The sequence below is a fragment of the Camarhynchus parvulus genome, chromosome 1, assembly GCF_901933205.1.
Source record: "Camarhynchus parvulus chromosome 1, STF_HiC, whole genome shotgun sequence".
Lineage (NCBI taxonomy): Eukaryota > Metazoa > Chordata > Aves > Passeriformes > Thraupidae > Camarhynchus > Camarhynchus parvulus.
The window spans coordinates 78,660,063-78,669,128 of record NC_044571.1 but is presented as its reverse complement, the minus strand read 5'-3'; the positions used below and the strand labels follow the sequence as shown (position 1 = coordinate 78,669,128).

General features: G+C 43.3%; 1 protein-coding gene across 2 annotated transcripts; it reads left to right on the top strand.

Annotated features, from left to right (window-relative positions):
* Positions 1-11: 11 nt before the first annotated feature.
* Positions 12-2,642, top strand: ANKRD49 (ankyrin repeat domain 49). Of its 2 annotated transcripts, none has more exons than XM_030955448.1 (3): positions 12-82; positions 587-857; positions 1,684-2,642. In XM_030955448.1, exons 2-3 carry the CDS (start codon positions 600-602, stop codon positions 2,140-2,142), a joined length of 717 nt encoding a protein of 238 aa, XP_030811308.1. In that variant the 5' UTR covers positions 12-82; positions 587-599; the 3' UTR covers positions 2,143-2,642. The 2 variants fall into 2 exon arrangements, with proteins under 2 accessions (XP_030811308.1, XP_030811317.1); XM_030955457.1 differs by having other exon boundaries at positions 22-129.
* Positions 2,643-9,066: the final 6,424 nt, after the last annotated feature.

The window sequence follows — 9,066 nt, the reverse complement described above, 5'->3', positions numbered from 1 at the left end:
CCGTCACGTCCGGCGGCCGCGCGGCCCGGAAGCGCTCACCGGGCGCGCCCTGCCCGGGGCCCCAGCGGCGCGGGGACCTCGGGTACCGGAGCGGTGCCCAGCGGGGCCGATGGGAGGCCCGCGGGGCGGGTGGGGATCGGCCGGTGTCTTGCGGGGCGGTGGGGCCTGCCCGGGGTGATGCGGGCCCCGCGGAGGGGAGCGGGGCCGGTGCTGGTGCTGCGGGCCGGGCCGGGCCGGGCCGGGCCGGGCCGTTGTGGCGGAGCAGAGACTCTGCCCCAAAGTCCCGGCTGCTCTCCACACCCTTTGTTGGTAAAGTGAGCAGCGTTCCGAGTGCGCTCAGCAAAGCCCCGCGCAGTGCTGCCCTGCAGTCTGAAGGTGGTGCCGTTCGGGGGTCGGGGTCACACGGTGCTTTTTAGCGTGGATGTTATCTGTGAGTTCTGGCAGAGCTGGCAAAGCTCGGGTTAGTGGAGGATCGCTGAGTTTTCCCTTGAGTTTTGCTGTTTGTTGACATCAGCATCATCCATCAGATAGTTTTATTGACAGTGCACCGATAACAGTTACAGTTGGCATAAATACTGTTCTACAGATGCTGACTGAAAATGAATAAAGACAAGCAAGCTGATGAAGACGATGATGACAGCGAGCTGTTTGAAGACTTCACAGAGCATTTTAACCAACTTGAACTGCTGGAGACGCACAGGCATTTGATTCCTGTGGGAACTCAGAGCTGTTGGTCAGGACAGTCTGATGATGATGATGATGAGCAAGAAAGAACGGAGGAATGGTACGAAATGCAAGAAAAGAAAATGGAAAAACATCCAGAGAAATTGCTACTCTGGGCAGCTGAAAACAATCGGGTAAGGCACTTGCTCTGTTCATATATATAATTTACAAGAATGTTATTTTGAGCACATCTGTAGTCTCATCCACAAACAAAAATTTACCTATGCTTTTCTTTCTTTCTCTGAGCTGTTTTGATCTGGTTTTGCAAGCCACTGTATGTAAACCATCCCCCTTTGTAGCCCATACACACTAAAGCATCTCTGGATCCATTGGCTTTTAGAACAAATTTTGATTCCAGTTCAAAGTTCAAGTAACAGCACTTTTCTTTAACTTCTCTAAACTGAAAGCATGCTAGGCTCTTCATGGCAAATAAACCTTTTATACTGGGGTGGAGAGGCTGTATCTGAGATTTTATAAGTGCTTCTGGCACTGACAGAAATTAAACTTCAGGACCATCAAAGCCATGTGGTGGTGTTCGCCATGTGGCGGGGTTCCAGGACGAGGGAAGAGATGAAAATCTTGACTCCATATTTCAGAAGGCTGATTTATTATTTTATGATATATATTATATTAAAAGGAAATTATATACTAAAACCATACTAAAGAATAGTGTTTATGCATATAGAGAAAGGATTTAATCAGAAAGCTAGCAAGGACAGGAAAGGAATCGAATGATAACAAAATCTTGTGACTGACCAGAGAGCCTGAGACAGCTGGACTTTGATTGGCCATTAATTAAAAACAGTAGCACATAATTATTGTTTACATTTCATTTCTGAGGTCTCGGCTTCTCAGGAGAAAAGGATCCTGGCAAAGGATTTTTCATAAAATGTGTCTGTGACAAAAGCCGTACATCTTGTTTCATAGAATCATGTGAAGTTCCCTGTTTTCTTTAAACAGCTGGGTACGGTGAAGAGGCTCCTGAATGAAAAGTTGGCTCCAGTGAACGCTCGTGATGAAGATCAGTACACTCCCCTGCACCGAGCTGCCTACAGCGGGCACTTGGACGTTGCACACGAGCTGGTGGCCCAAGGGGCCGACGTCCATGCGCAGACTGTGGATGGCTGGACGCCCCTGCACAGTGCCTGCAAGTGGAACAACACCAGCGTGGCCGCGTTCCTGCTGCAGCAGGGCGCAGACATCAACGCGCAGACAAACGGGCTGCTGACACCCCTGCACATCGCTGCAGGAAACAAGAACAGCAGGGAAACCCTTGAGCTCCTGCTGATGAATCGCTATGTGAAGCCAGACTTGAAAAACAACTTGGATGAAACTGCCCTTGATATTGCAAGGAGGACTGATATATATCACTACCTTTTTGAAATAGTAGAAGACTGCATAAACACTGTGTCCCCGTAAAAGCTTGTGAATGTGAGGTTTTGTGCCTCTTTCTTGTTAGTGTTCTGCATGCCTGTCGGTGGTGGTCTGTCTCTTTGCAACGAGGTTTTAGCGTAAGATATTTCAGTATTCTCCTCAAGCAAAATGTCACCTCCTGCAGCACAGTTCAGTGGTCACACTCATACTTTGAAGCGTTACTGCTGTTAGTCGAGGTGGTCAGAAAGTCTCAGTAGTTCCTGTGAGTTTCTATTTAATAAGTGCAGATTTGGAGAGGCCTTTGTAGGTTGTCTGTAGTGTCAAAGCAGGAGGGAAAACTGGAATATTTACTTGATGTGAAAAAATTCTGGCTTGGTTATGCAGACTTTATTACAGCTCACTTGAAAATTATTTTTTGAGAAATTCTAACTTTTATAAAACTGCATGAAAGCTGAGAATGAATGTAACTTATTTGGGTGATACACAAAATGTTTAATGAACCTACTGTAAGGCTTATTATAAAATAAAATATTTAACCCAAAGTATTTTGTCATATTTTTAATTGAAAGTCCATTTATCAATGCAATCACCTGTTCATAAATCAAACACATTATTCATAGGATAGAAAGTAGTTCTGGTTTATTTTTTGCTGGTGCTTTTCAAGGAAGTGATTTTCTATCAAGATTCTCTTTACTTTTCCCTTGCAATTAAGTTGCATAAAGACTTAATGTCAAGAATGTGGCATTAATTGGAAAAAACGAGCCACAACCATGTAAGGATAAACAGCCAGCATGCTGTCGTGTCTTATGTAGTTACAGGTAATTTAGTATTGCCCTTGGGGTTAGTACAGTAAAATTTTGCCATGGTAAGGGCACGCAGTATGATTTTCAGCTTCAACTGTGCCATCTGTTTTAATAAGTGGAGAAAGCCGCTTCTCTGTTAAACAAACTGAAAATGGAATGCGAGTGCTGAAGTACTGTCACTATGAGAGCTGTAGTAAGCACTGTCCCATGCAGATGCCTTACTGAGTGATCCCAAGCTCCTTCCACTAACATGCAGCACAACTGTAGCAGTAGCAGCAGGGTTGGGATATGTTGGACCACATTTGGTGCTCTGATCAAGCTACTGTTGAGGGCGTCTTGAAGCAGTGTGTAATGTTCAGCACTTTCTGTTGGAAAATGGAAACACAGCTTCTGAACTGTGAATGGTGTAACATGATTTTAATGTTTATTGTTTTTAAAAGTTTGGTTTCAGGACATCCGTGGAAGAAGATGAATATACCTTGAGATGCATCAAGGAATAATAGAGATGTGGATTACAAGGCCGCTTCAGTCCAATAAGCAGTGTCCGAAGATGCTTCATTTTATGACCAAACTACTACTTTTGAGTATCAGTAGCTATACATCAGTTAAATTGGACTCTGTCGTTCTTCCCCTCAGCCCAGCACCCTTCTTTAGGGCAGGCCTGCGGTGACAGCCCGCAGCGGTACAGAGTTCGTGATGTGCGTGCCCCGCTCCCGCGGCCGTGCCGAGTGACACAGAGGAGCAGCTGGTGCTGGCGCCCGGAGCTGTCCCGCACCCCGTGCCAGGGCCCGCTGTCCCCGGGGCTGCCGGCTGCCCCAGCCCGCCTCGGGGCCGCCTCGGTGCCCCGGGAGCGGCAGCGCCGCGGCGGCTCCGCCTGCCGGGCAGCCTGGCAACCCCGCGCAGCACCCCGGCCCAACCGCCCAGCAGCGGCAGCGGCAGCGGCAGCCATGAGGGCGGCGGGCCGGCGCACACCTGCGGCGGCGGCCGGGGAGCCGGGCAGCGATGTCCGCGGCGAGCAGCCCCGTGAGCACGGCCGTCCCCGGTCCCCCGCCAGCCCGGGCCCCCCCGCGCTGTCCCCTCGGGAGCCCAGCTGTTCCCCGCTGATGTCCCCCTCGCTGATGTCCCCCTCACTGATGTCCCCCAGCAGCGCGGCAGGTGCTGGCCCTGGTGCCGTGGGGCGTCCGCATCCCTCTCCAGCTCCCTGGAGACTTCCTGCAGCGAGGACATCTTCTCGGGTGCCTCTCCATGTTCGGCCCTGCCCTGGGATGTCTGTCATGGGGAGGCACGGTGGCCGGCTCCCCAGCGGCCCTGGGGGGGCTTTGGCTACCAGCACGCCCTGTCTGGGTGGACCCACCAGGGTCCTTACCATCCTCCTGTCCTGGGGAGTAGGGCCTGGCTGAACACCTTCTTATATTTGTAAATGATTTGGTTCACTGTGCATTGAAGACAGATGCAGAGTAGCATAGTTTGACAATTGCATTCAGCAAAGTACATCAGCATTCAGGGGATTTATAATAACTGGCTCTCTTATAATATATTTTACTAACAGGACAGAAATGTGTATATGTTGAGCCACCTAGGAGAGTTAAAGAAATACTGGAGGAGCACTTTCATTTACAAGAAGAAGAATGCAATGTTAATCATCCAACTGCAGGTAATTCTCTTTATCAGAAAATGGCAAGTGTTTGTCAGGACAAGTGATTGTTTTGAGAAACTGTGGCAAAATTACAGAACATTTATGTAATATTGTGCAGAACATTTAGAAACAGCAGGATTGCATATAGTCTTTATTACTCTTTCTCTTTTTTTTTTTTTTTTGGTGAGAAATTAGGAGACCAGAAGAACACAGATAATTCCATATGATATATCAGTTTAATAAACCAGAAACAATTGCCAAGCAGTAGGGAGGTTTTGTTACCTTTCTCTTTGAAAGAAATGCTGTAGTATATTTGCTTATTAGTACACTTGTGTAGGATTGAGACCCATTTCTAAACTCACTCAAAGTGAATTTAAAACAGTTGGATTCACAGACAAAAATGTACCTAAATTAGGTGATGTAATCAGTACCCAGCAGATGTAAAGACCATTTGAGCCTGTAATTCTTATTACTGTGACTGGGCTCTGTAGGGAATTACAGCACACACCTGCAAATGACTGACTTGAGTAGCCTCTGTGTGTAGTAAGCAGAGGAAAAAAGGCACTTTGGATATTCTTTTGACTTGTCCTAGACACCTGTCATTGCATGTCATGCTCTAAAAGTGCCTGTTCTTTTCCTCTTGACTGAAAAGGGGACCTGAGCACAGAGCTGAGTTGCAGATGTTAACACTGGCCTGCTCAATCTGCTCATGTGCCTAATGTTACTGAGAGCTGAACACAACTATTTTTTCTGCATTCATCTGCCAATGGATCAAAATTGTCTGGAGTATTTCAGTCTGGCTGAATAAATGGATGTTACTTTACATGTTCTCGTGACTTTTGAGGAGTGTCCCAAAGAAATGTATGTTACAAAGGCTTAAAGTACAAAGATAATAGAGAAACACTACATAAATATTTGTTACAGGACTGTATAATATGGATCTATAGCAAGCTCAGTACAGAAATGGTATGTACAGCATAATGTTATAGGCATAGCATAACGATGATGAATGACGAATATGATAAATATAGATGCTGGTGTACAGATTATTCAGTGAATACTGAATTCATTTTTTCAGCTGTTTGGACAATTAGAGATGCTTACTAAGTGGCCTGGGCTCTGATAGGCAACAGTTGTCAGGTTGCATGGTTACTGATTTACACAGTTTAGACTGCTAAAGTGTATTGTTTAAAATAAATTAGATGGCTAGTAAATTGTAACCTTTCCACAAATGAAATTAGCTTTTAATTTTGTTCTGATGGTGATGGCTTTGGTTTTTTATTTGTTTGGTTAGTTTTTGGTTTGGTTTGGGTTTTTTGGGGAGGAGGTGTTGTTTTCTCTATTTTTATGAGGGCATTTGGTATTCCACTATGACCAAAAAAGGATGCTGCCTGCATCACTGGTATTACTGCTGTTTCTTGTTTATTATAGACAATAATAAACTGAATAATTAACTGAAGCTATATCCTGCTTCAGTTGGGTGCCTGAGTAGTCCGAAGAGCTTCTATAAACAGTAGAGAGCATTGCATGCCTATAGCAATCTGAACTTCTCTCTGAAGATGTCAATCTATTTTCATTAACTATGGAAGAATATTATTGTGTAGTTTTATATTAATTCTAGAACAAGCTGAAATAATCAGTTATAAAGCTATTATTTTGCTAAATTGTTAACAGTGGCTCTGGAAGGAGTTTGGAATGTGAAGAACAATTTCTCCATTAGAAGCTTGAAACCAGTGTCACAGAAAAACAGTGATTTACTTGTACAGCCTCAATTCTATTCAAGACATGCAAGAGTGAAAAGTAAGAGTCAATAATAAGAAACTTTCACTATAACACCTCATTTTTAAGTTGCAGGGCATCTTTCTGCAGAGCTAACCCATCTCTTCTTTTAGTAAGTAGGCCACAGACTTTGAAGTCTTTGCAGAAGAAATCAGTTCAGGGCTGCTGTGTTGAGTCCCCTTATTTCATATTCTGAAACCTTTTTTAAAGGTTCCACACCTATTCGTGGAATAATCACTTGGTTCCTACTGATAGATGGTGAGTGTTGGTTTCATGTTCATTATGAACCTTATTGTTCTTAGCATACAGCCCTAAGAAATTCAATTGTTTGGAAAAGCACTCCTCCAGCACACCCCCTGAAAAGACCTTGATCCAGGTATTCTTTCAGGCATTTTAGTATTTGCCTGCAATGGTCAGCTGGTACTCTGGGAAATGTGTTTCTCTCTTTACAGTCTGTAGAGTGTGGCTTTTGCGGAGCAGGCCTGTTCTTTATAGATTTTAGCTTAGTGTCTGCTCACATTCTCTCCTAACCTAACTCTCTTTAAACTCTAAGAAAATAGAGGTATTTTGCTTTTTAAGAGGAATATTTGTAGTGCCATGAGCTTGCAGATTATATGAACTCAGCATATTTTGCCATTACATGAAGCTCATTCCCACATTCTTGGGGGATAGTGGTTTAAAAATACAGGTTTAAAAATACATGACTAGTGCCTCTTTCTTTCTCTTTCTATCTTGATCTTGTGAGATCAGGAGATATTGGCAACTTAGTTACAAGAGCAGCATGGATTATGCTATTACTGGTGTGAGAAGTGTTTAACCACTACAGCCTTCTGCCACACTGCCTTTACTTTAGAGTTACTTACTTGTAGGAGCACTTTAATTATAGAGCAGACCTAACAACTACAGAATGACTGAGATTTTGAGATGTTGGCATAATTTTAAAGCTCATGTACCTCAGGCTTCTAGTGAAGGCAAGCAGAGTTTTCAAAGATCATGATCTTCTCCATTTCCTGCTCAGAACCATGAAGAAAGAAGAGCTTTAAAACAAAGCAGTGCATTGAGATTGATGTAGGTGTTGAAAATCTGTTGATTTTCCTTTGGGAATTTGAATGAGATTTCATTCTCAGGGACTGCTGCTAGAGACAAGTGGTGCCCTCCTCAGTAGCTATGCTGCCTGTTTTCCAGTGGGCAGGTAGGCATCATGAGAGAAGAGGTGGCAGAAAAGATACACAATGGGAAAAATCTGGGAGCAATCTGGCTTCAGCTCCTGTGTTCACCAAACCATCTCCATTCATGCATTTTTTTCTGTGTAAGGATCTGTGGAAGAAATGAGAGACTAGTGGGGAGATGGAGTGGGTACAGGCTATAGAAATGGACAAAAGGGAAGAGATTATGAGAGAAGATGAGCCTGCTGTGTTTAGTGCCAGAGGAGAGGAATCAGTGAAGGAAAAGGAAGAATCGCTGATAAGGGAAATGAAAGAGGAGACATACAGAAGGTTAGAAATTCCTGAATGAAACAGAAAAGAGAATACAGTTCAGGAACACAGAGATAGAAACTGTAAAAAATGAAGGGAAAATATGCTGAAGATATAAATAGGAGGGAGAAAAAGAAAAAGAATATTCATATTGCTGAATTTACTTAAGTAAATGCATTTTCCTTCTTCCTTTTACTGCCTTTCCCTAAAAGTGACCAGTGGTTTGGAGGGCTCACTATGTGGTGTCTCATCCATCGTTAGAGCAGATGTTGTCTTTTTTACAGATTGCTGAATGTCAGTGCTGTGAAGACCTGAACCTGCTTTGATGTGTCAAATCAAACATCAGCATAACTAGCTACCTTTGAAAATGTACATGTTCGTTTATAGGATTTTGAATAAAGTTCTACTTGAATATGGACCTATTTCCTTTTTGTTGTTTTATTCACATCTTCATACTACTTTTTAATCTGATGTTGTAAGTAGTCAAATCTGAACCACATTTCCACCAGTGATGAAAACATCACAATCCAAAGATTACAAGATGTTCTTGCTGAAAAACGTGCAACTGTGAAAGCACGTTTTCCTAGTTTTCTCTTTTGCAAACTGCTTCTAAATTCCAGCAGATGGTTTTAATGTAATTGATGAAGTGCCTCATAATGCTTTAGGCTGAATTCATCCATTAAACTGATCATTTCAAAGGTGTTGCAGTAAGGTAGAAAAATTATAAAAGAAAGGCCTCAAAAAATCAGGCCTGCTCTGTTAGATCAGTGGCCAGTCTGTCATTTTTTCTAAGTGAAGATAGCACTTTGCAAGTTCCCATGTGAAAACAATCCTGGTGTGAACAGTTTGTTAACAAAACAATCTATTCCCAGGTGAAAAACAACTAGCACCTGCATAAACATTAAATCTATCCCATGAGAATCAGTGAAGAAAATATGTAAACAATTTAAGAATAGAAAGATTCGATGGATAAGAAAAATACCTTTTACTAACCAACAGAGTAATTGGCAAGAAAGCTACTAACCAATTGGAGTCACACATGAGGGCTGTAAAACTGTAAAAAAAGGAGAACAGGCAGCAATAAAAAAAGCCTTTGATACATTGCTTGGTGTGTCATTTCTGTCTGTCTCTACGATGACAAGAAGGCAAGAGTTTGTGATTCAGTATCTAGCCTTATTTAATGAAAGTTTAACATAAATAAGCCTCTCTCCATGTAAGAGCTATCATAGTATCAAAGAACCACAGAGAGAGCATGGAACCTGAAATAACACCACTC